The 25,601-nt window shown below is 56.5% G+C and overlaps 2 protein-coding genes across 7 annotated transcripts in view; one reads left to right on the top strand and one right to left on the bottom strand.

Moving 5' to 3' along the window:
- Nucleotides 1–1,279, top strand: part of TCEA2 (transcription elongation factor A2) — a 33,836-nt gene extending 32,557 nt beyond the window's left edge. The window contains exons 9-10 of the mRNA XM_075901019.2: nucleotides 274–345; nucleotides 968–1,279. Coding sequence (XP_075757134.1) covers nucleotides 274–345; nucleotides 968–976 — 81 coding nt within the window. The 3' untranslated portion in view covers nucleotides 977–1,279. The remainder of the gene's footprint in view (nucleotides 1–273; nucleotides 346–967) is intronic.
- A 6,551-nt stretch (nucleotides 1,280–7,830) lies between these two features.
- RGS19 (regulator of G protein signaling 19) overlaps nucleotides 7,831–25,601 on the bottom strand; it is a 70,042-nt gene continuing 52,271 nt past the window's right edge. For all 6 annotated transcript variants that reach the window (XM_089769735.1, XM_089769740.1, XM_089769738.1 and 3 more), the window contains exons 4-6: nucleotides 23,063–23,137; nucleotides 19,708–19,942; nucleotides 7,831–15,592 (exon numbers count right to left, since the gene is read on the bottom strand). In XM_089769735.1, coding sequence (XP_089625861.1) covers nucleotides 15,404–15,592; nucleotides 19,708–19,942; nucleotides 23,063–23,137 — 499 coding nt within the window. In that variant the 3' untranslated portion in view covers nucleotides 7,831–15,403. The remainder of the gene's footprint in view (nucleotides 15,593–19,707; nucleotides 19,943–23,062; nucleotides 23,138–25,601) is intronic.

Raw genomic sequence — 25,601 nt, 5'->3', positions numbered from 1 at the left:
TTTAACAGGGTTTACAAAAGAACTAGATTCATTCATGGAGGTTAGGTCCATTGATACCTATTAGCCAGGATGGGTAGGAACGGTATCCCTGGCCTCTGCTTGTCACTCGCTGGAATGGGTGACAGGGGAGGGATCATCTGATGATTCCTTGTTTTGGTCACTCTCTCTGGGACACCTGGGATTGGCCACTGTGGGAAGACAGGACCCTGGGCTAGATGGACCTTTGGTCTGACCCGGTCTGGCTGTTCTTATGTTCTGGTCTCACTCCCACAGGTGCAGACCCGCAGCTCCGACGAGCCCATGACCACCTTCGTCGTGTGTAACGAGTGTGGGAACCGCTGGAAGGTAGCGCATGAATGACACGGGGTTGAATGCGGGTTGCTCCAGGCGGATGGCGTCTCCATCTCTAGTTTGTCATCTTAGGCCTAAATCCTTCGCCGCCTTCCCAGCCGGACTAGCTCTAGCATCGGGCGTCACGCCCGGGCGAGAGGGAGAGACAGCGTCACGCGGCCACAGTGGCCTCTGGGGATAGGACTAGCCTGATCCCGGTTCCAGTGCACGTGGCCGCTGACTGTGTCGCGTGCAGATGGCCTGGTGGGGCACAGCCGGTGATGCCTTTGCAGCCAGCCACTTTGCAGGCCTGGCCAGACTTTGATGCTAGCACATGGGAAGGAGCAATGATGCCGGAGTCCTTCGAACGAGTGCTGGACCCCTCCTTTACGTCAGTCACTCACCCCCTTTTCCAGTGTGGGGCCGGTAGCTTCCTGGCAGCTCAGCAAGATCTTTAGACGGGGAGGGTCCCCCTGCTCCAGGAGGAACACGAGCTGCCTGTGCAAGATCCCCAGCCCCCCGAGGAGGGAAATTATCAGCCACATCCGTGGCTCCTTCGGGGCCACGAGAGTGCGGCCCACGGCCCTTATGTGCGTTTGGGTTTTCTAATCCGGGGTTCAACTTCTCTCTCTTGCAGTTCTGTTGAGACGTCTCTGAGCCCGGCAGTGGCAGCCCCGCCCGGACAGACCGCAGCCTCTAGTCTCTGACTTCTCCAGCCATTGTGTACTGTGTCCCAAGTGAGTTTCCTTTGTGTCACGCCCTAAGGGCTTCATCTTGGGGGGAGGCCTGGCTCTCGGGTTGTGCACCTGTGTCGAGGAGCAGCCGTGATTGGAATCCAGGGGGCAGACAGACCAGCAGGGGAGTCCACTCCATGCATTTTGGCTGTATTTTCTCATCCAGATAAGTATGTCATTTTTTCATAACAGTATTAAACTTTTTTTTTTGCCAAGTTTTTGACTGTTGTTTGAACTTGGCACTGCCTGTCTCAAACTTGCATGATGGGCACTGTCTGCGATACCAGCCAGCCAGAAACCATAGCACTTACCAGAGGCCTAGTAAGATACCCTGAAACTTGACCTTCCGCCTTTGTGAGGCAGCAGGGAAGCAGGGTAGCCCATCAGAAAAGGAGTCAGCCCTCAAACCTCATCTCTCTGCATCTAGGCTCCAGAGCCGGCTGTGAAAAATGCCCCGGACACTTTACCAACGCTGCAGTTTTCCTTGGGAAGCTTCCTTGTCCTAAACATTTGACATTTTGGCCGTGTCCAGACTCAGGGGTTCTTTCGAAAAAAGTAGCCTTTTTTCGAAAGAACTTCCCCTGCGTCCAGACTCAAGCCGCGTTCTTTCGAAATTATTTCGAAAGAACGCGGCTTTTCTTTCGATGGCGGTAAACCTCAATTTACGAGGAAGAACGCCTTCTTTCGAAAGTTCCTCTTTCGAAAGAAGGCGTTCTTCAATGTAAAGAGGCCGTCTTCGAAAGAGAGCATCCAGACTCGCTGGGTGCTCTCTTTCGAAAAAGCGGATTTCTCTTTCGAAAGATCCGCCTGCAGTCTAGACGCGATCTTTCGAAAGAGGCTCTTTCGAAAGAGGCTCTTTCGAAAGAAGCCTGCAGTCTAGACATAGCCTTTGTTTTTAATCAGCCCACGAACCAAATCCTGTGCCCATGACACAGGAAAAATTGGAGCGGTGTTCGTGGAAACGTTGCTCTGGTATTGAATGCAGGACGTGGCACGTGGACTGTATGTAGTGTGGGGCAGCGGAGGGGCTAAAGCAGGGTTGGGAAATCAGCAGCCCATCGGCTGAACACAACGCATCAGGGTTAGCCCCTGGCGGGCGGCTGGACACTTTATTTACCTGCCACTCGCAGTCCCGTTGGCCACGGTTCGCCGTTTCTGACCACTGGGAGCTGCGGGAAGCGGGTGAGCGGGTGTGGGCTACCACTTGCCGCAGCTCCATGGGCTGAGAACAGCGAACTGCAACCAATGGGCGCTGTAAGTGGCCACACGGGTAAAGAAAGCGTCCAGAGCCCACGCTGAGTCATGTCCTGCCCACGGGCCGCTTAAGTCCCACCCTCGAGCTTAACTCTCATCTCCAATACCACTGGGAGTCAGGTGGACTTCCCAGGAGTAGAACTGAGATCAGTGCTTGTGTTAGGACCTAGCTACAGCTTCTGCATTTTTTTGTGTGTGCGTGCGTGCGCAGTATTTTTAGCAGTTTGTGAGTTTTATGTAGGTGTCCAAAAATTGGATTGAGGGCGGGGGGAAGGGCTTTCTTTTTGTGTATACTGTCATGAATAATGTATTACCTACTGATTGTATATTTGAAATCGACATTATTCATATATCCTGTAATCTCCAGAATGTCCCCTCGTGCTCTTTAACGTCCAACTCCATAAACAGCATCACATTAACGCACACCCGGGAACCGTTAGCACACCACTGTTCGTGTCCGGACCAAGCAGCCTGTTAGCGTGGGTTAGAAATCACACCTCCATAGCCCACAGTGCAGACTAGCTCTGAGATACCATTGCTGGGGTTTGTTGGAGAAACACCAAGTTCCCTTTTGTTTGTAGTGGGAATGTTCTAAAAGCTAACAGGAGACGGCCTGGCCACAGCCTGCTGCTGGAACACACCGGTGGCCACCCGCTGGGGGAGGCCGATGCGAACACAAATCAAGGACAGATTGTTGGTAAAGTCACTGATGAAAAAATAACACAGCAGCTCTGAATACGGATGTTTCATTCCTGATGGTGGGTGGGGGGAGGGAACCCGGAGCCATCCACTCTGCCAGACGGACTGGCGTGTCCCACCTTGCATCCGTATCGCAGAGACAGATCCCTTGTAAGTGCAATCCAGTGCCAAAAACCTGGCAGGCGGCTCCCCTCACTGCAAACAGCCCCATCATGTTACCGGATGGGAGGCTGGATACCGCAATAGCCGAGTCAGAACATTGTGCAAAACCAAAGGGGGTGTATCTCGCCGTCTTGATTCAGCTGGCACGTTTCTAAAGGCCCCCCCATTGGCTGTGGCCCCCGTATGGCCACCAGCGCCTGTCTGCAGGAGTGAGCAGCCTTGATGCAGCCGGGGGGGCGCGGTGAGCAGTTCTAATACATGGTGAAGAGAATCCGTTTATGACTAAGTCCGAATGGATTAACTCCTTCCTTTCCATATTCTCAGGGCGCTGCCCTAAGATACATGCTCCCAGCCCTCCTTCACTGCACTGCAGATGTGGGGCACAATATGGCCACACACCGAGGGCCAGATTTTTGGACGACCTCAGCACCCAACAGCTCCCCATGAGAACAATGGAGACTTCTAGCCCTACCCCACATGAGAACAGGCGGCTGATCGCCTTTGGTTACTTGGCCTCTCCCTTTTCAGTGTTTCTCACTCCCCTCTCCCAGGCCAGGTACAGAGCCGGCCCTTGGCTCTTCTTCTAACAGAGCTCTGAGCTATGGGGCATCAGGCAGGTCTGGGGGTTTTCAGTTGGTCTAGGTGAGCACTTACTATGCACCAAACAAACAGCCAGTCCTTAGTGCTATTGAGACTCCGGACATTTTGCACCTAATAGCTCCTGCAGGAGAAGTTCAATGGAAACAGGTGAGGGGCAAGTACTTCAAATACGGGGAAAAATTGGGGCGATCCTAGTAGGGATGTAAGTGAGTACTCGACTACCCAGCAAGCATAAGCTTATCAAGTAGTCGAATGGAGTACTTGGCTACTTGTTACCCCCTGACTTGCTGCCTCTGATACAGAGGCAGCAAGGGGAGGGGAAACAGGAGCCAGTGCTGGGAGAAACCAGCTTAAAGGCCGGATCCCCCCAGCACCAACTCTACAGTGCCACCTACCTCCATCCCACCCGCTGCTGCCTTCCTCAAAGGTCGGGGGAGGAGTAGGGGAGGCTGCTCTGGCCACAGCCCCTGTCCCCGGCGGCCTGAGCTGTTGGGAGCAGGGGCTACTGGACAATGTTCCCCCTACGATTTTCTATTTGTGTGTGGAATAAATTTTATGTGCACCAAGGCATGTGTCAATGTGCACCACCATAGAAACACATGCTGCTGGCTGTGGTCAGTTGTGGGCACTCTGCCAATCAGCAGGGCAGCACCTGAATCTCTCCTGGGTGGCCGCCCAAGCGCTCAGCTTACAGGGAACGCTGGTGCTGGACCTGAAGTAAGCCAGGACCGAGCAGTCCCGGCTGACACTGCTGCCGCCGGGTTCTGACTGCATTTCATTGCAGAGGTGCAGCAGTCCCGGCGTGTGCCTGCCCTTATCGATTAACCGTGTAGTTGATACAAATTGCATCGACTACACAATTAGCAAAATACCCCGTTCCTTAGCATCCTTAGATCCTAGCTGGAGAGGAACCCGGTTTACCAGGGTAACTCATAACACTTAGCGCTTCGCTTCTGCATGGTGCTTGTGAACCGGAACTCGTTCATTGGCTCCTTCCACGAACCCCGAGAAACCAGCCTTCAGAATCCCTGTGCTGACACAGCGCGCTGGGCGTGGATCCAGCGCCAAGCTCCCCGTGCCTGCCTCGGTGGCCTGCTGCAAACATGGCGGCACCATGAGCGAGCAGGCAGGGAGCTAGTCGGCAAGATAATTAGAACCTGATGGGCCATTGTTTCCCTGCAGAAGAGCAGCGGAGAAGCCAGGCGGAGTGACCTTGCAGAACTCAGGCGGCTTCTCTTGCAGGATTCGGAGCCTCGAGCTAGGGAGGCAGGAATGCAGAGGAAGGCCGGTGGACACGTCAGTCCCCACTCAAAGGGCCACATTCTGCTGTGAGGCCAGCGTGGTCCGGAGCGACTCCAGTGCTGTGCAGGGGGTTGTTCCAGTTTGGCTCATGCTGTTTGCAAAAGGGGCGTCCAATCGCCCTTTCTATTGCTCGTCTGCTCCCAGAGCAACACCCCTGCACGCAAAACGAGCCGCCGCAGCGTTCCCCTGGCAGCAGGCTGAGCAGCGCTGCTGAAATTCCATGCTCCTCGGAGCCCCCCCCCCCGAAATGGGTGATGCACGTGAGACCCATGACAGATCTGACTCAAATGGTTTCCCACAACACCTGTTTCGGGTTCTTTCAACTAACCCCTGTCTCTTGAGGACGTGGCTCCATGCGGCTAGCTCGCCCAGGGCTCTCCTTCACGGGATGCCCTTGGATTTGCATTGAATGAGCAGCTCCTTCAAGGCTGCTGGGCTTGTTAAACTCCATCCCACGTGCTGCTGACTGGAGGGTCTCTCGAAGCAGAGCGGAGGTGGCATAAAGGCTCCTAGCAGCAAACGTTCGACGGAGGCACATAGAATCATAGAGCTGGAGGAGACCTCAGGAGTCATCAAGTCCTACCCCTGCCCAAAGCAGGACCAGCCCCAACTCAATCAACCCAGCCAGGGCTTTGTCAAACCAGGACTTAAAGACCTCTAGGGATGGAGATTCCACCCCCTCCATAGGGAACCCATCCCAGGGCTTCACCACCCTCCTCGGGAAATAGCTTTTCCTAATATCCAACCTAGAGCTCCCCCGTTGCAACTTGAGCCCATTGCTCCTTGTTCTGCCATCTGTCACCACTGAGAACAGCCTCTCTCCATCCTCTTTGGAACCCCCCTGCAGGTAGCTGAAGGCTGCTATCAAATCCCCCCTCACTCTTCTCTTCTGCAGACTAAACAAACCCAACTCCCTCAGCCTCTCCTCGTAGGTTATGTGCCCCAGCCCCCGAATCATTTTGGTCGCCCACCGCTGGACCCTCTCCAATGCGTCCACACCCTTTCTGTCACGGCACCAGGGCCTTCTGTCCCCTGAGGACACTGCAAGCTCGCCAGTTAGCAGCCGCGGTTGCTTTTCCTCTGGTGCGTCTCCAGAGACATGCTTCTCCACAGGCCGCTAGCCGCCACTGCCACACGAGGAAGCCAGTGAAGATTTGTGAGCTAACAAGGTGCTTTGGCATGCGTGTTCCTCCCCAGGGCTTGGCTTTAGTCAGTGGGAACTCCCCTCCTCCCACAGCTCATGCATGCTCCTTTCAATCTTGTGCTGGAAAGAACCCTGCCTCCTGGCATTTTACTGCTATTTTCCTTTAACCTCTGGTGATGGTCTAGGTCCCACCCCAAGGTCTGAAAGAGGGGGAACCATTCATTCAGTGCTCCTGGGGCCAGTAGGACCCTCAGAGTCATTCTTAGGATGCTTCAATGCACGGGGCTACAGGCTGAACCTCTCTAAACTGGGGCTCTGGTTTGGCAGCATCTGTGGTCTGGCAGGACCATAGCTGTTCATGGATCAGAGAGCCCCGACGGCCAGGAGGAGGGAGGCAGGCGGGCAGCAGCTGGAAGGCCTGCCAGGACTGGGAGTCCAGCTAAGCTGATGGGAGAGGGACCAGTGACTGGCAGGCCATCTGGGCCAGTGGCAGGGGCAGCCTGGCAGGGGCCAGGAGCACAGCTGGGTGAGGAGGCGGGGCCACCGGGCTGTGGCCAGGAGCAGAGGCGGGCTGGCCAACTCTCTTGCTCAGGACTGGTCAGTTCCCAAGGGTGCTGGCCCAGGGAGCGCTAGCCTGTACATTCTTGCACGGGAGATGGAAATAAGCAGATTGTAGCAGGGCACAACCACTGCCCCCCCCCCTCCCACTTCAATAAGTTCTGGGGGGAGGGATAGCTCAGTGGTTTGAGCATTGGCCTGCTAAGCCCAGGGTTGTAAGTTCAATCCTTGAGGGGGCTGTTTAGGGATCTGGGGCAAATGTGCCAGGGATGGTACTTGGTCCTGCTGTGAGGGCAGGGGACTGGACTTGATGACCTTTCACAGTCCCTTCAGTCACAACCTTGGCATTGGAAAAGGTCCAGAAGAGGGCAATAAAAACAAAGGGGTCAGAAGGGGTGCCTTATGAAGAGAGATTAAAAACCCTGGGACTTTTCAGCTTTGGAAAGCAGCTGAGGAGGGGGGTAGAGGTCTATAAAATCATGACAGGTGTGGAGAAAGTAAGAAAAAGTTATTACTTGTTCCCATAATATAAGAACTAGGGGATCACCACATGAAATGAATAGGTAGCTGGTTTAAAACAAACAAAAGGAAGTTTTTCCTTCACACGGTGCGTAACCTGTGGAACTCCTTGCCAGAGGAGACCAGGGCTTTAATAGGGTTGAAGAAAGAAACAGATAACTTCATGGAGGTTAGGTCAGGTCTATCAGTACTTATTAGCCAGGATGGGTAGGAATGGGGGTCCCTAGCCTCTGTTTGTTAGGGGCTAGAAATGGATGACGAGGGATCACTTGATTCCCCGTTTTTATTCCCTCTCTCTGGGGCACCTGGCATTGGCCACTGTTGGAAGACAGGACACTGAGCTAGATGGGATTTCGTTCTGACCCAGTGTGGCTGTTCTTAGGTTTTGAACTTTCCTTGTACAGAAGACACTCAGGGTATGTCTACACTACCACCCGAGTTCAAACTAGGGTGGTAATGTAGGCAACCGGAGTTGCAAATGAAGCCCGGGATTTGAATTTCCCGGGCTTCATTTGCATAAAGCCGGGCGCCGCCATTTTTAAATGTCCGCTAGTGCGGACTCCGTGCCGCGCGGCTACACGCGGCACGGACTAGGTAGTTCGGACTAGGAAGCCTAGTCCGTGTCTTTTGGGACACTCCTAGACACTGGCAGCTACCCTCTAAGGCTCCTGCCTCTGCACTCAGACCCCAAAGCCACCCTGGTTGCAGAATATCCCAACAGGCGCTAGTCCTGCCCAGCCGGTGGGCACCAGGGGAGCAGCATCTATTCTCATCTACCTTCCCATCATGCGTAGCACCCCCAACACCACCCCGCAGCACTTCACTTTCTCAGACAGCGGTGGGGGCTTTTGCACGTCATGGGACTTAGTGCTTGTGGCTTTGGTCCCAACCTCTGGGAAGGAGTCACTGTAGGATAGTCACAGCTTCCCTGGCTTCTACAGGTGGTCAGAGTAGGCCACATCGGGCTCTTCGGTCCTTGGAGTCGAGGACTCCCGAAGGAGCTGGAAGCCCCATGAGATTTGCTGAAGGGACTGAAGCTTCCTAGCCCCATGCTGACCTCCGTTATGCAGGCACTCAGCTGAGGTCAGCGGGCAGCATGGACCTCTCCCTGCAGGGGCACCTGCCTGGGGCAGGATGCTGCTTTTGCATCACGGATGTCGTTGCTCTGTGACCTGCAGGTGCTAGTCTCACACGCACGTGGGGCGCATTTGACTGGAAGCTCACACATCGCCCACGCCGAGATCACGTTTCGAGCAAAGCATGTGCAGACGTGACCGGAAGGCCAAGACCTCATGAACGCCACCGTTATTTTTAGGATGAGTCTCTGGTAAAACCAATTGCTTCACCTCAGCAAACTCACATTTTCATTAGTTGCGTCCAAGTTTCATCTGCCCCCGGAGGCTGGCTTGGCCGGGACATCATTTAACGGAGCAAGGAGGAAAGTTAGTGGCAAAGTTCACAGCCGTAGCCTCCAAACATCACTCAGGTGGCTGGGCGTGTGGGTGCTTCGCACAGCTCAGCTGGAGAGAGAGCAGGTCATGCAGCTGCCTGGATTGTTAGTATCCACTATTCTGTTTGGTTAGCAGCAATCTATGCTGCTTACAAGGAGCACAGCCGTATGCCTGCACACATCCAGAGTTCTTTCCCCTCACTTCTCTGTCAGACACCTAGTTGCTCAAGCGAGGGGCCGACCCAGGAGGGCATCCCCCAACTTACAGCATAGGGGTGCTGAGAATCCCTGCACTGGGTTGGGATTTTGCAAACCGTCCCTAAATTTGGGACAATACCAGCAGGACAAACCAACTCCAGTGCTGAAAAACCTCCTCAATTTGGGAGAAGGCGCTGAAATTCAGAGTGAGGTCACCCCCTGTTTAAAGACAACTCATCCCGGGAGATGTGCTGAACATGGTGAGACCTACACACCTTTCAACCCCTATCAGTGCAGAATTGTATTTCACAAGCATTCCTGTTGGCTTCCAAGGCGCCTCTCGGTGACTGCCTTGGCTGTGGGAAAGGAGAGCAGGTCGTTAAACCCGCCCAATGGAGTCCCTTGACAGCTCGTTTCCACGCTGCTGCAATAGGGGCTGGAGGAGGACCGGTATTGTTTAGTTTTTACTCCAAACGTTCAGTGCCAAGTCATTCCAGGCCTCTCACACAGGCAACACGGACTGACGCCATCGGGCCTGCACCCATGTAAGCAACAGCAGAACTCAGCCCTCAGGCATCTGTGGCGTAAAGCTTGTCTGCTTGGCCTAGACCAGGATTAAAGCAACAACCGGCCTTGACACAGGGGGACATGTGCATTAGGCGCTTAGATTGGGGTGATTAGACATGCTCTTTATGCTGCCATAGGAGACTTCGGTTATGCTCTTCCACGGGGTGGTGTCACCTGTTAAGATGCTTGCAAGATGGCTTCCGGCTGCACCCGGGAAACAAACGTTTACATGGACTTGTGATCCCAGATTGATTCTGCACTGGGGGAATAGGCCTGAATCTGAGAAATACAGGGCAGTTTCCCCTGTTGAAAAATTGTTCTCCTTGGCATCTGGTGATAGGACAAGAAGCAATGGGCTTAAATTATAGCAAGTGAGGTTTAGGTTGGATATTAGGAAAAACTTCCTACCTGTCAAGGGTGGTAAAACACTGGAATAAATTGCCCAGGGAGATTGTGGAATCTCCATCTGTGGAGATATTTAAGAGCCGGTAGGATAGACATCCATCAGGGATGGTTAGAAGGTGCTTGGTCCTGCCGTGAGGGCAGGGGACTGGACTTGATGACCTCTTGAGGTCCTTTCCAGTTCTAGTGTTCTAGGATTCTAATAATTAAAAAGGCACCATTTTTTGGAGTTATTTTTGAATGTGCTGCCCGGATATTCCTCATCCCCTTCCTCCAGCCTAGGCTTTTTTGGCCAACGGCGCCATGTAGTTTGCCGACATGTCAGCCCATTCCCAAACCCCTTCGTGTGTCTGACTTGACCCCGGGGACGCAGGACTTGAACCTGGGTCAGGGACTAAAGGGAAAAAGGCTGCAGCGTCCGATAGATGCTATTCGGCACCAAAAGCAGCCTTGGCGCCGACAAGCGGTGCCCGTATTACAAAAGTGCCATCACCGCGCTGTTTAACTTCCCAAGCGGCTCTCTCGTGCTTCAGGAGTCCTGCAGCAGCTAGTGTCCCCTCCAGCCCGTTGCAAAGCCAAAGCTTGGGCAACCATGACCCATCAAGCCTCTGACTGGTTCCTTGGCTGCTTGGAGGCCCATCTCACTCCTGCCAGGTCAGCTTTGTTTTCCAGCCTGTTCCTAACTTCTTCTGCAAGGCGAGGGGGGATCCACACTGTCTCATCGGTCACATTCTCGTTCCCGTCCACGTTCATTCATGCAGAGTGGCGGGCAGACCCCTTTCTCCCGCCATTGCACTTCCGTCGGCACCTGGGCTTCTCGCCGCAGACGCTCATCCTTCATTGCTCCCTTGCCCTGCAGCTCTCCAGATCGTCAGGCAGAGCGAGGGCACAATTACCCTGGATACCCCTGCTGCCCTCCTTACATGGGTAAAACTCTCACTTTGCCAGCGCCAGGCCTGCAGGATTTGGGTCAGACGGAGCCTGCTTCAAAATCTGAGCTCAAAACACAAGCTGGAGAGACGGAAAACCCATCTTCTCCCTTCCACCAGGCCTGTGGCGTTGGGGCTGCTTTGCTGTGGCACCCCGGCATAAAGCAGTTGCAGCAAGGGGCAGAAGCAGACCCTTCACTTCCGTGAGCCTGGGTGGGCGAGCACTATGAGCACAAGCTGGCCCCCGTACGGTTGCTAGTGAGACCAGGCGCCTTGGTCAGCTGAGTGACCAGCTGTCAGCCACTCGCTCGCTGCCTTTGATCCAATGAAGAGGAAGGCCTGGAAAGCCTGGGTCAGACGCTGAAATGTGCAATTGTTATCGGCCTGGGCTGAGCACTCCCAGCCTGCTCGTGTATGCGTGTGCCCGCCGGGGTGGGCACACACACATTCCTCCCTTCCCCATGCCCGAGCGTGAGCTGAACAGTGCAAATCTGCAGCGGGAAAAGCCTGGGGCACCCGACCCCCTTTCAAAACCCAACACTCTAGCGTGTCGACGCGTGAACGTGCCACCTGTGGGCCACTCACGCTGGAGTCAGCTGGAGGCGCTGGTGCAGTTTTGATGGCACAAGTCACTTCTCTTTTTGTCAGGCCCAGTGCATCAGCGACTCCCTAGGGGGCCAGATTTGGCCCTGTCATCACAGCTGTGCACACGACGTGTAATGTTCCCCATCTCCTTCGAAAGAAGATGCAATAAAGCCATTGCTCGGAAGCAGCGAGCTCACCGGTGCATGAGCCTTTTTTGTTAGCAGCCAGATAATGAAAGAGCATAAGCTCAGGCCTTAATAGATGAGCTCGCTATAGTTTCGCTCACCTTTCCGCAGGGCAGTGGGGGCTCGAACTTCCTGTTTGGCGACTACAACTAGATTTTGCGCGATTGAAACAATTTTCCATCGGCAACCACCAGGAAGGAAATAAAGAAAAAAAATACAAGAGAGAACTGGTTTGTTTAAAAAATATCTTCAATAAAAAGAACCAACATTCCTAATTTTTTTCTTCCTTTTGGGGGAAGGGGGGTGAGGTGGGGAGAGGATAAATATTAAAACCAGGGGCTGATTTTGGTCAAACATACTGTCGAGACCAATCAGCATCCTTTTCGGCTAAGACAGAGTTTCAAAATGATCTGAAGATACAAAAAGCGCTTCGGGCCTGTGTGTGTGTGTGGGCTGCACAGCTGGCTGTGGGGTGGTGTCTGGTTCATGTCAGAAGATGGGGTAGGAGCTATGGGCGCACTGGTCTAACTATGGGAGCTGCAGCAGGCAGCTGGAATAAACCATTCCTCGTGAGCTACACAAATATACAGATCTAATTTCCACCAAAGGCATTCCCCTGCCAAGCGCACCGCCCCCTGGAGAAAGAGCTGTTACTCACGCAACATTGAACCATTCCTCTCCAGCAGGAAATCCCTTTCTTTACAGATACGCCGTTGGGCAGGCCTGGCCCAGGCATGGGAGGAGGCGGTGCACAGGGCCGCGGCACTGGCGAATCTTTTCCTAAGGGACCGCCTGTGCGGTTCTTTACGGGTCCGGGGGAAAGGGAGGCATCCCAACAGGTGGCTTAGCTGGTTGGTGCAGTCTGGGGTTAAATCCAGAGATCTGGTTTCCCGGGGGCAGGGACTGGATGGCACTGCAGCTCCGGCGATTTGCAGTAGCCAGGGTATGCTCAGCAGTAGCAGCAGGGACTGCAGTGGGTTTGGAAGTGGCCCAGGATAGTGGTGGCACCTGGCTACCAAACCCACTAGACCCTGGGCCTCTTTCTGTACTACTGGCCCTGGCACTGCACAAGGGCTAGTAATGTGGTCCCCTGACCTCCAGCATGGGCAGAACAGGAGCCCAGCCCCTTCCCTGAGTGAAGCAGGGGTGTAAACGTCAGATTCTGGTTTGAATCTGGATTAGGAGACAAACAGCAGCCACAACATGCAGCCTCCTATGGGGAGGTCCCCAGGAAAGCTAATGCTGGGGGGGGGGGGATGCCCTGGCACACGGGCAAGGGTGCCTAGCACAGGGGGTCCCAACCTTTTTTATACCACAGACCGGTAAACTCAGTCACAAACTTTTGGTGGACGAGGAATTTTATTTGCATATTCATTATACATATAATGAATATGCAAATAAAATGTTACCAGTCCGCCAAAATATGCACCCCAGCCCTGGCTCCCAGAGCCGCCGCAAACAGCTGGCTGCCAATGCTGAAGCAGGCTGCTGTGCGGCGGCTCAGGGGATCGGGGTGTACCCCAGCCCCAGGGCAGCCGGCATGGCCACGGCCCGGCACCGGCCCGCGTACCAGCGGTTGGGAACCACCGGCCTACAGGCTGCTCACGCTGGGCAGTCTAAGCAGTGACCCCATAATGAGTGCTGAAATAAATCACGTTTCATGAGAAGCCAACCGCGTGAGGGGAGCAGTGAAAGGCCCCCAGGCCAGGCCAGGGAATGGGCATGTCTTGAGGCAGGGCACGGAGGAGGGCACCTAGTGCAAGGAATGGAGGTTGGTACCGAGTCCCCTAGGAGCAGCCGCCTCTTGTGAGGTGTCTGCGTTTGCCTGTCTCGCTGCTCCCTTAGGGCATCTACAAGGACGCGCCTGCTTTTTGCCCTGGGAGATCTGACCCTGATATCACTGGAGGGCTGGAACAGGGGCTGACCCCCCCACCCTGCTGTGCTGTTTCCCTCAGTGTCTGCCACCAGCGCGCTGTGGGCCAAAGCTGAGATGGCGCCCAAGCGGTTTCAGGCTGGCTCTCCCAGGCACAGACGTCTCTTTCCCTCCTGTTTATCTGTGGTTCACCCTCCTTGCCCACGCCCAATACTGTATGCCCTGGAGCCAGCCTGTAACTCCCTTGTGGGCGCGCATGGAGGAGACGCCACCTGGCATGCAACTGCTAGCCAAGCTGTCTGCCTGCCTGCCTTAGGCGCATGCTCCCAAAGGGAGCACCTGGGCACCAGCTGTCTCCCTCCCCTTCCACGCACTGCTGCTGCTCCCCTCGGCCGCCCCCAGCCACGCTCTCTTGGGCACAAAGCTAGGCTCTGGTCCCTGCTCCAACCAGCCAATGCAGCTGCTGCCAAGGTCCAGGCCTGGGCCCCAGGTGCAGCTTGTCCTGCATCCTGAGGGAGCAGCTGAGGCGGCCTATGAATCTCACATCTCCCCAGTGCTGCACTTCTCCCGTCCTCTCCCCCTCAGGCCCTGCAAGCCTGGAAGCAGAGGGGCCACGCCGGGGAAAGGAGAAGAGAGCTAAGCCCAAAGGGAAGCCAGTTGAAGCTAGTTCCATCAGCCAGCACTGGCTGCTTTGGGCTAGGCCGTCTCAGCTTCCTCCTGTCCATTTCTCATCCCCTTCTCTCCCGCCCACTGCCGTGCATCAGCCTCTGCCTGCAGCTTGCGCCCAGACCCTTTGGGGTTAGAAAAAAAGGGATGGGGCTCCCCCCCGTCATCATCTGTATCCCAGCGATACAGGCCCAGGTCCTGGGAAAGTATAAAACAAACAAACAAAGTTCCTTGTGAACAATGGAACGAAACATTTTCACGTTTCCTGAAAACGGCGGCCGGCGGCCATTTTGTTCTGTGAAGGGGGAGCCGACATTCCGCCAGGTCGTTCCCCAGGCTCCTGGGCCCAGGCCACAGGCAGGCGAGCTGGCAGGACAGCGCTGGTTTCTGTTGGGCCACAAAAACGAGTCAACCCTCCCTGCCCCGCCCCGGTTGGGAGCCCAGGAGCCTGGCCCTGCTCCAAAGGGCAGGGCAGCTCTTGGGGAACCTGCGGCTGCTCAGGATATGACAGCGCCCCCCGCCATTCCCCACCCATCTCAGTGCAAGGAGGCTGCCACTTCGGGCTGAGGCGGGCGCAACTAGCAAATGGCTGTAAACAGAGAGGAGGGAGCCCGGCCTGGCCCCAGCCACGGATCGAACCCTCGGGCCGCTGGACTGGCGGAGCCAGGGAAAGCTGGCACTTGGCGGTGTTTACACAGACACAGGCTTTGTCACATCCCCCCCGCGCACCACTAGAAAGTATCTCAAATAAAAACGTTCCACCACAAAACCCCAACTGCTGAGAGACTCCGAGATGGGAGCCGGCCACGTAAAGTGACCTGGAGCAGTGTCCAGCTGCATGGGGCTCCCCTGCCCCCCAACAGTCCCCCTCCCTCTGCTTGCTCCAGAGGGCAACGGGGATTCAGTAGTAAGAGTGAGGCCTGAGTTTGCTGGTCGCCAGCCCGGTCTGATTGAGCAGTGCCCGCGGGCGGCACCGGGCGATGGGGGAGCAGCAGGGGGCAGATGATGGAGGCTGGGGGGGGGGGGGGGCGGTGGTTTCCAGTGGCCGGGAAACCGGACGGATGTTCGTTGCTAAAGCTAAAAAGTGGAGGTGGATGGTGGGGGCACAGAGGAGGGGAGCGGGAGCGCCACCCCTCTGGTCCCAGAGGCCTCCCCGTGTGCCCCAGACTGGGTCGGGGACCTCCCCCCCCCCCCGCCACCAGTGTACAAAAAGAACTGTTTGTGGCGCTGCCCCGGGCCCAGGCGCTTAAGACTCCGAGGACGAGCAGGAGATGCTCTGCAGCAGCGTTTTGTATATGGCAGAGTTCAGGAAGCGGGGGTAGGAGTCTCTGTGCATGAGGGTGTAGATCTGTAGCTGCGCGTCGTCGAAGGTGTGCGACGAGGGCTCCTGCATCCGCCTGTTGATGACTTCGCGCACCCGGGAATCCAGGCTCACCTGAGGAGGAGACAGGCCGTGAGGGGAGGGAAAGGGCCACGCCAGGGCCACACGCCCACAGCGGCAAGCCCCAGACTCCCCACTTCTGCCAGGGTCCCCTGCAGGCACAAACCCGGCCCAGGCGCTGGGAGACAAGGGGTGCCGCTTTGAGACAAGGCCAGCCTTGGCTGAGAAGGGGCTTTCCCCACCTCAAGCTCCAGCAGGAGACTGGGGCCTCATCCAGGGCTGCAGCCCCACCTGGCTTCAGGGGGACGAGGCTGTATTGGCCAAAGGGGGGGCAGCCCTCTCAGGGACTGGCGGACGCCAGCCCGGGATAACCCCGCCGGGTTCTGAGGGGATCGGCCCAGCTGGAACTGGATTTGCTCTCTCAGCCCAGGTCTGTGACCACGGTGTCAGCGGGTGCCGTGTAATGGGGGCGGCTAAGAGGCTGGGACCAGGCGAACGGGAAGCCACTAGGCCTGTGGCTGCAGCCTCCTGGCCTGGCTACTCTGCCCGCTGGGGGAGCACGCCAGGAAACCACAGAATCCCAGGGTGGGCAGAGACCTCAGGAGCCATCGCGTCCAGCTCCCTGCCGCAAGCAGGACCAGCCCCAACTCCATCGTCCCAGGGCTCTCCCCAGAGGCGGGGCCTTCCCCTCGGCCTGCGTGTACAGGCCTGTGTTCAAACACCCCGGCTGGCTTGTGCCAGCTGCTTCGGGCCCACAGGCTGTTTGCGGAGTCTGGGATCTCCAAACACGAGGCTCCCACGGCTCGGGCTGCAGCTGAAATATCAGCCCTGCCATTAAACAGCCCGAGGGCAGGGGCCGGCTGCGGGCTTCGAACGGCTGTGCAGACAGACCGTGATGTGGGCACAGAGTGGGCCTGGGCTGGCAACAGGGCGATTCCTGTCCCTATGGCTCTGAGTTGTAGCCCGGGGAGCAGCTGGGGGCTGATCCAAGGAGCCTCTGGAAAACCAGCTGGCGGGTAGCAGAGCAGAGATGCCACAAGGCCCTCTGGCCACGCTCAGCCATCCAGGGGCCGGGCGGATTCTCTTGTAACATCTGTGGACCGGGGTGGGCATCAGGGTTTTATGCAGAGCCCACCAGACAGTTTGTGTTGCCCACACACAGGGCTGCCAGCCAGTCACGGCGCCGCTCCGGCTTCATCAGTGGCTCCCGCACATTCTAGGTCCAGCAACGCAGGGAGCAAAACTACCCTGTCCCGGCCGATCGCCTTGGTTACAACAGAGGGACGCTCCTGCGGCCTACTCCCTAGCCTGGGTGGCCGGTTGCGGCCGCAGGAGGTGGCTGTTTGTGGCTCGCTGGTGCCCTCGTGAGGTGTATGCCAGCAGCGCGTCCATTTCTTCGCCTCAAGCGGGTCACAAGCTAACGCCTGACCCAGCAGCACTGTACTCAGCATTGTCTCTGGGCCGCATGGCTTCCGATTCACTGGGCAGCGGCCAAGTATCTCGAGGGCACCAAGTGGGGCGCACCAGGGATCAGCCCTTCTACCACGAAGACCTCGCTCTGGCTGTACGCAGCCCCCAGCCCATGCGACGAAGACTAGAATTACCCCCTCCCGCCCCCCTGCTCCCTGGGACCCGCTATGCAGGTGAGCGGTGGGGAGGGTTTGGGTGACAAATGACCTTTAACAACCAACACCCAGAGCAAAACCCTGGGTGGGTTAACAATGTGAAGACAACGATCCGGGCTAACCCCTAGGACAGCCCCAGTCCAACCTGCAGAACTGAGAACAGCGAGGGCAACCGGGGCTAGTGCATGGCCCTCCTCCATCTCAGTGGGCCGCCGGGCTGCCATAAGCAAGGTGGTCTCCCAAAACGGGGGCGTTGTGCTGACTGCACTGGCAGACCCAGAATTTGCAGGGGTGCTGATCGGTCCACAGCCACGCTCTGACGGGCTGCAGAGGGAGCGCATGGCTCACAGCCAATCAGCACGCACCTCACTTCACCAGCCCTCGCTTTACGTGTGTGTCGGTTTTGCAACACTGGCAGGAGAAAAACGAGGCGGACAAAACTCCAGCGGAATCTGGCAACCCTGCGTCTCGTGGGCCACACGGAGAACCCCAAAGGGCCACGTGTGGCTCTAGGGCCATAGGTTGCCCAGCACTGGTTTAGAGGCAGAAGTCTAAGGGTCAAAAACAGGACGTCTAGCCTAGCCCTGCCATCTGGCTGGAGCGACCGCAGGGGGTAGGCGGGGTGAGGAGGGGCGGAAGGTGAAGTAACTCCGCTATGTGACAGACTCACTGCAAAGCAGAGACGAGGCCGACTCACAACTGATTTACATACCGATACTTTACGTTCGAGCCGTGCTGTGGAAGCAGTAAGTGCTGGGCCCAGCTCTGCCTCAGGGCAGACCCATGGCACCCCCATCTTATCACCAGCCAGACTCTACAAGTAGGCAACCGGAGGTAGGAAGCTGGAGACCAACATCCTCAAATCCAGCCTCACACGGGGTGACCACGGAGGGGCCTGATCCCACAGACTCCTACGCACACAAGTGCTAGCAGGGTCAGGGGCTCAGTCCCCATTTAGGCTGCTAAGAGGCTCAGCTTTCAGGGGCCCAAACCTGCCATTGCCCGACGTCGAGGCTCACGGTAGCCAAGCACATATTCCCAGGCCGGAAGGGACCACTGTGATTGTCGGGTCTGACCTCCTGTATAAAAGACAGGCCAGGGACCTGCCCCAAAATGATTCCCGGAGCCGGGACTTTAGAAACCCAGCCAATTAACAGTGGCCAGAGACGGAGAATCTACCAGGACCCTTGGTAAATTGGTCCAGGGGTTAAGGACTCTCGCTGTTCCACATTTACGCCTTATTTCCTGTCCAAATTGGCCTCGTTTCAGCTTCCAGCCCTTGGATCGTGTTATTCCTTTCTAGAGCCGAAGGCTACTAGCACCTCTGAAGGATCAGGCCTCTGCAGGGCTGTCCTGAGGGGGCTGCAGGGTCTGGGCGCACTCTCTGGGCCTCTGTCTTGGATGCCCAGTTATGGAAATATATATCTATATATATATATATATATATATATATATATATAGATATCCCCCCCTCCCGTTCCCCCTCTCCCCCCCCTTCCTCTCCTCTCCCCCCTCCCAGCAGTACCTCTGATCACGTAGGGTACATCTGTACTGCAGCTAGACACCTGCAACAGGCCCAGGCCAGCGGATTTGGGCTTGGATTACGAGGCTGTTTAATTGCTGCATTGATATTCCAGGCTGGAAACAGGGTTCTAGACTCTGCTCCTTTGCAGGGTCCAGGCCCAGCTCCAAGCTGACACACCACTATCGGTTCAGGCCCTATAGCCTAAGCCCTGCAAGCCTGCCAGGAGGTACCTGCCTGCAGTGCAGGCGTACGGCTAGCCTGACCTGCAATTCCTGTGTGAGCTAGCACCGAGCTTCCAGGAGGAAAGATCCACTCTTGATTTTAAAATGGCCAGCCAGGGAGAACCCACCTGGGTTAATCAGCCTCCCTCTTGACAACTGACACCCTATTTCTGGTCTGAATGGGTCTAGCTCCTGGCTGTTGCTTTGCCTTTGTCTCCCAAGCGTTTGTTCCCTATTTAAATACTTCTGGCCTGACCGCAATTGCCCCGTAACCTTGGCCAGACTGGGTCAGAACAAAGGTCCATGCAGCCCAGCGTCCCGTCGTCCCCCAGGGGCCAATGCCAGGTGCCCCAGAGGGCGCAAACAGGCCAGGAAATCATGTGATCCCTCCCCCGTCGAGCCTCAAACCACTTCCACTGCTTAGGGTGCACATACGCCCCACTCGTTAGTCCCCGTTCCGGCTCCCCGGGGGGGCTCTGGTCTGCGCGCAAGGACAAAGGGCCCGGAATGGATTTCAGCCGGGGACGCTGCTTCAGCAACGACTGAGGTTATTCTGTTCTGAGTTGCAAATGGGGAACCAGCTCTTGTTTTTTTGGCCCCGTCAGCACCTTTGCGCCGGCGGGGCCAGTGGAGGCTGAACTCCAGGAGCATGCGGACACAGTTTCCCTTGCTGCACTGCCAGGGAGGCCCACCCCCGTCGGAGCCTGGCTCCCCGGCAACTTGGAGTTCCCGAGAGCACCAGGGCTTGGGAATCATGCCCCAGCTGGCCTGCCAGCGCCCGGGGAGGGGACTCCGTACCTCCTTGGGGGAGAGGATAGAGATGTAGTCCTCATAGATCACCCTGGCCTTCTCCTCGATGAGGTGCTTGTTGCACTCGGTTTTGAGTTCCTCACATGCTAGCCAAAAGAGCATGTTTTCCTCGCTGTACTCAGTCCGTAAGAATTCCCGGAACACGTTCCTGCCTGCTGGGTTCTTCATCAGCTTGTCGAACGACTGGGACCAGCCCTGCACTTCGTCGGGCGTCGGCTTGAGGCTGGTCGGGCCCCGGCATCGCGGAAAAGGGGAGTCGCGAGAAAGAACAAAACAAAACAAACCAGAGGATTATTGTGAGCTGAAGCCACTTGCTCGCCCTGAACCAACCCCCACGGCGGTGCAGCCACGGCAGGCCGGTAGAGGCTGGACAGAGTTGAGAATCTCTCCCCTGTGGCTCATCTACCAGTCGCTCCTCCTCATGTGTTAGAAAACTTGCCTGTGTCTCTCCCTCGGGTAACCCCTCTCTGTGCCAAATGCACCTGGCCTGGAGAATTTAGGAACCACACTGCAAGTGTCACATTTCCAGCCTGGCCAGCTCTTAATCTGCCTAGTATTGTGGGATCAACTGACAAGAGGCACAGTGGGCAAGAAAGGTTCTGGCCAGGTCAGCAGAAGTATTTAGGTGCCCACCTTCCCCTGATTTCAATGAGTTTCCTAACTACACTGCAGGATCCAGACCTTTGTGAGCCGAACACTTCCCAGTAGTGCTGTAACTGCCTAGTCCTGCTGGCCGCAGCTTGGGTAGTTTTCATGCAATGTTCCCACCAGCGTGTTTTGTTTGTTTAATCGCCCGTTTGATCAGTGGAGAAGCTGTTCTTGATCTCAGCGGAATTTCACAGTTTGAGACAAACCATCCCTGCAAGCAAGTCAAAAAGGGAACGGACCAACACCCACAAGTACAACCAGCCTCGTGTTATTATTGCAATCAAAGGGTTTTGAAGACAGCATATCTGATCTCCAGGCCCTCGTTCGACTTTGTAAGCTCTGGCAGGGAAAAAATCCCACAAAACGGGGCTGCTTCTGCAGGAGGTCAGGTCAGGACAAAACCCAAAAGCGACATTTATTGTTTGTTTCCTTTCCGGGCTGCAAGAGGGATGGTTTTGGAGTGACGCCCCGACGCGTGTGCGGCTGCCAGCCCAGAGTGTTTGAGTTGTAACCACAGCGTCCCTTCTGTTGTTTAGGAACCCTCTGTCTCTCTGGACAGCCTTTGTGGTGGTCTGCTGAGGAATTTGTTTTGGAGACATGGAAACCATCAGAGCCTCAGCGCCGGAGAAGATAAGCGGCTCTATGCTATCACCAAATGTTCCTTGCCACCCTCTAAAGGGCAGCGGGAGAAAGTCACTTAGCAGAAATGTATGTTATATTTTATTATTATTATTCCCGTTGCAGTAGCCCCTCGGCTCCCCGATCCACTGGCCAGGGTCCCACTGGTGCTAGGCGCTGTACAAACCCACCACTAGGAATGTTAGAACAGTTAACCGCTTAACTTAGGGCCTGCCACCCAGCCCGACGTGGCCGTGGGGGTCTAGCCACAGCCGTGAGGTTCTACGGCTCGTTCCAGTGCCCAGCCCAGCAGCCGCTCCGTGGTCAGGGCTGCTCTAACCCAGAATGGCTGGCCGCCGGCAGAGCTCATGGGCAAGGGCCGGTTAACTGTTTCACATCCCTACCCTCCACCAATGTTCCCTCTAATATTTCCATCTGTGTATGGAATAAATTTTATTCTGTGCACTGACGCATGGGCAGATGTGCACCACCACCAGACACACAATGCTGCCAGCTGCGGGCGCTCTGCTAATCAGCTGGACGGCACCTCTCTCTCCTGGGTGGCCACCCAAGCACTCAACTTAGAGGGAATACTGCCCAGGACTGGTGCACACTGAGCAGTTACCAGTAGCAAATTCCTAGTTTTAGCTCCCAGGTTCCAGCGGTTGTGAGTTCCAGCCACTGGACCGTTTCCAGCAGCCGGTCGGTGTCACACGGGGACTGTTCTTCCAGCAGACACTGACATGGCAGGATTTTGGATGAATCTCTCCCGTGCTGTCTGGACAGAGCGCTGGGGGGTTTCCTGCAAACTCCACAGCCAAGCAGCCTTGGGACAGAGCCGATTCCTGGCTTTGGCCAGGGGGAAGACAGAGCGAAGCAGACCGTGGCCAACAGCCTGCCCCACCCCCTGGGGCTCCAAAGGCAAACAGAGCCTTGTTTTACCAACGGGATGGAGCGATCCCTCGACTAATTATAAAATCCTTATATGGCAAAGGCTCCCACAGCAGCCGAGCCGGCCACCCTCCTTCAGTCTTGGTGTTCCACGACCTTCTGGCCCGAGGTATTTTTAGATCGCTGCTGGCCATGCTTAGCTGTGGGAAAAACAGGCCCGGATCAAGCAGTGGGGTCCCACTGCCATGAGCGTGCCCGTCTAGTAGGGCAGGGTACAGCCCAGGCCTAGGCATGCTGGTACCTTAACTCTCGTCACCTCCCTGCTCCCTTTCTAGTGGGGCCTGCTCACTTGGTCTCCCTACTGCCTGAAGCACAGGCCCGGGAGCCAGGTGGAATGGGGCTGGACTGCTGCCTTTGCCACTGAAGGACCCCTTAGCCTCTCAGTGTGCCTCAGTTTCCCCTGTTAAGTGGTGGAAGGGAATGATCAAGCAGCCGTACAGGGGTGTGTGTCGCACCAAGATCCTCAGGTGGCAGGGGCTAGAACACGGTTATTCCTGCACCGGGAGGGGCTGGATGTCTCTCACTGGGTGGCTGGGCCAGCAAATAGAACTCGCCAAGCCTCGTCACATCTTTGTTCCCTCCGTCACATCCTCCACTTCTGTTCATACACTGCCCCCTCGTCCCAGCCCCTCTGGGCCGCACGGCTCCGTCCACTGCAGCCGGCAGCTTCTCAGCTCGGGCAGTGGCAACGGGAAATCTTAAATGAAAACTAAACCGAAGCAGCGCTCTCTGCGGCGCTTCCCCCAGTCCAGCATTTAAACACCCCCGCGGCACCTTCAAATGGGAATTAAGTCTCACAAGCACCCTCCAAAGTGTGGGGTGTGTACTTATGATGCCTCCATTTGGGGGAAACTGAGGCAGAGAAAGGAGACCCTGTGAGTGACCAAGGGGAAGTTGCAAGTTAATGGCAAAGCAGGGACCAGATCCCCTAGCTCCCTGTGCCCAGTGCTACCTGCGAGGCACAGGCCTTGTACAGATCAGCGTGCCCACAGGGGGAATAGGAGCGGGCCGATGCAGAGGAGTCAGCAGCTCACACGTCGCCTGCTGCTCGGCAGGCTGGCGACGCAGCAGAAGGGCCCGTCTGGCAGCCGCCAGCCACTCACGTGGGAAGGGGAGAAGCACTCACCAAGCTTCACAGTTTGGAATGCTCTCCAGTTTGGTGTCTCGGGACGCCCGCCACGCTCGCTCCCGATCTTCGTTCCTGTCGAGGAGAAGGGAAGGGAGTCAGCGACCCTCGGAGGGAGCAGCCTCCGGCCCAGACAGATCCACTCCGGAGAGCTGGCCTCTGCCAACAGGCCTTTGAAAGCCCCCCTGACTGTGCGGGCCGAGGGGGCCCGGGGCAGCCACTCCGGCTGCTCACGCGCTTGGGCGCTGTTGCCCTGATGCGTCAGCCCTTCGTGAGTTCACATCCGTGCCTGGTCACTATCCGGCATTAAGGATGCTCAAACCTCCACAGCCACTGTGATGATCCCGTAAAGCAGGGGTGGGGAATCTCAGGCCGGGAGAACAGATCTGGCCCTCGGCTTGCCTGGATCCAGCCCGAGGCTCAGGGCTCCCCCCAGCATTAAGGAGCCCGCGTTGGCACTCCAGCCCCCCGCTGCTTCCCTATAGGGCTAGAGCACACTACTAGCCTGGGCCCTGCGAGACTTCTCAACACAGCCCCTTCAGACCAGCAGGGACACCGGTACGCACGCCATTTCCCCGGTTCATTCCGGCTGCTCCGGCTCTGCTGCACACGAGAGCTCTCCGCAGGGCTCCCCCACCCTGCTCTCCCAATGCACCAGAGCCCCAGGCTGCCCCCACCTCTGCTCTGGCCTGGATCCAATGTGAAACTGCAGCTATTGGTCCCTCGGGATTTCTCCAGCCCGTCTCCGCAGGCTGCAGGACATGGAACCTGGCGGGTTTCTAAGCCACATCTTTATACTTGGGCCTCCCTGACCAGAACTGCCACCGGGCCGTACGGGTGGGGCCTGGCTTGAGATGCAGTCCTGCTTTCTGGGGTCCCCTGGTTTTGCAACACCAGCACTCCGGCAAGTAGCTAACGAGGATGGAGAATGGGCTGAAATTGCAGCAAGGGAGGTTGAGGTTGGACAGTAGGAAAAACTTCTTAAGTGTCAGGGTGGTGAAACACTGGAATAAATTGCCTGGGGAGGTTGTGGAATCTCCATCTCTGGAGATATTGAAGAGCAGGTTGGACAGACGCCTGTCAGGGATGGTCTAGATGGTGCTTGGTCCTGCCATGAGGGCAGGGGACTGGACTTGATGACCTCTTGGGGTCCCTTCCAATTCCATCATTCTAAGGCCAATTCTCCAACACCTTTATGGGCTCAAAGGCAGCCCTCTTCCCTCCCTGCTCCCAAGTCATGCACCCTTTAGGAACCCGTTAGATGCCTGGCTCTTACCGCTGTTATTCATATTACAGAGCCCCACCCGAGATCGGGCCTCATTCCGCTAGGCAGTCCCCACCCCAGAGAACTTGCAGCTTGGCCAAGTAAGACAGAGGCACAATGTCTCATTGTCCTCGATTGTAAAATCCTGCTCTAAAATCCAAGCCTCAGGGATGCAGGAAGCATGCACAGTCGTCCTGCATGAGGAGCGCAGCACCCAGCTAGAGCAGTGTGAATACCCAGCGAGGCATGCGGAGTTACTGCAGCCATGTGGGTGAATAGCTTTGATTGCACCAACGGCCTCCTCGCTACCTAGCGCTCCTCTTGACACAGTTCCGGAGCCAACCGGCGGGCAATGCAAGTGGCAGTTACCAGCACCAGCCACTAGAGGTCACTGCTGCCCCAGGCCAAAAACAACAGCGGCAACGGAACCCAAGGGGAACCATTTACATGCAGAACGAGAAAACGAATCCGGGCGACCGTGTGAAGTGAGCGGAGCAGCAGCTGGTGCCCTGTTTCTAGGCTGGCTCAGCTCTGAAGTCAGTGGCTCGGGCAAAGGGAGCAAATGAGAAGGGAGCCCATTGCAGTAATGTGATTTCAGATGAATCTGTTCCTGGAAGCCCAAGTGAGGGATGTTAAATTTAGATTAAATGGCTCATTGAATAGTGGATGCAATTTGCACTGACTATTCGATTAGTCGATAGGGCGCCTCCACCTTTGAACTCTAGCAACGGCCCCAGGGCTGTTACTAGACTTCAAAGGCGAAAGCGCTGTGGGGTGCACAGATCCAGCGGGGGGAGTCTCTAACTGACCCCAGGCTCCACATGGCACTGCCGCTTTGAAACACCACATGAGCAGGGGACTCCCAGCTGGCCCTAGGCTGCACGCAGCATTTCAAAGCCACAGAACCCAGGCTCCGTGCGGCGCTGCCCGGGCCAACATTTGGTTATCGGATAGTCAACTGGTCGTTCACATCCCTAGCCCAAGCATGCCGAGAATGGGGTTTCCTCTGACACCCAGATACGTGGTGTCTCCCATTTATTAAATGCATTGAAACACCACGACCCCACAGTGACGGGCGAGGCTCTGCAACCTTAGAGAGAGACAGAGTGAGACACAAACGCCTGCAAGATGCAGCAGGGAAACCGAGTCTGGATTAGGGGCTTTTGCATCCCCCCCCCCCCCGATTTTCACTGGAGCGAGTCAAACTGCTAGATGCTCTGAGTGGGGCTGTCGGTCCTCCGATGCCTTTCAAAGGCCCACCCCCTCGATCCGGTG

This window comes from Pelodiscus sinensis, chromosome 17 (assembly GCF_052426305.1).
Source record: "Pelodiscus sinensis isolate ZL-2025 chromosome 17, ASM5242630v1, whole genome shotgun sequence".
In the NCBI taxonomy this organism is placed as follows: domain Eukaryota; kingdom Metazoa; phylum Chordata; order Testudines; family Trionychidae; genus Pelodiscus; species Pelodiscus sinensis.
The sequence above is the reverse complement of the archived record's forward strand: the minus strand, read 5'-3'. Positions and strand labels throughout refer to the sequence as shown.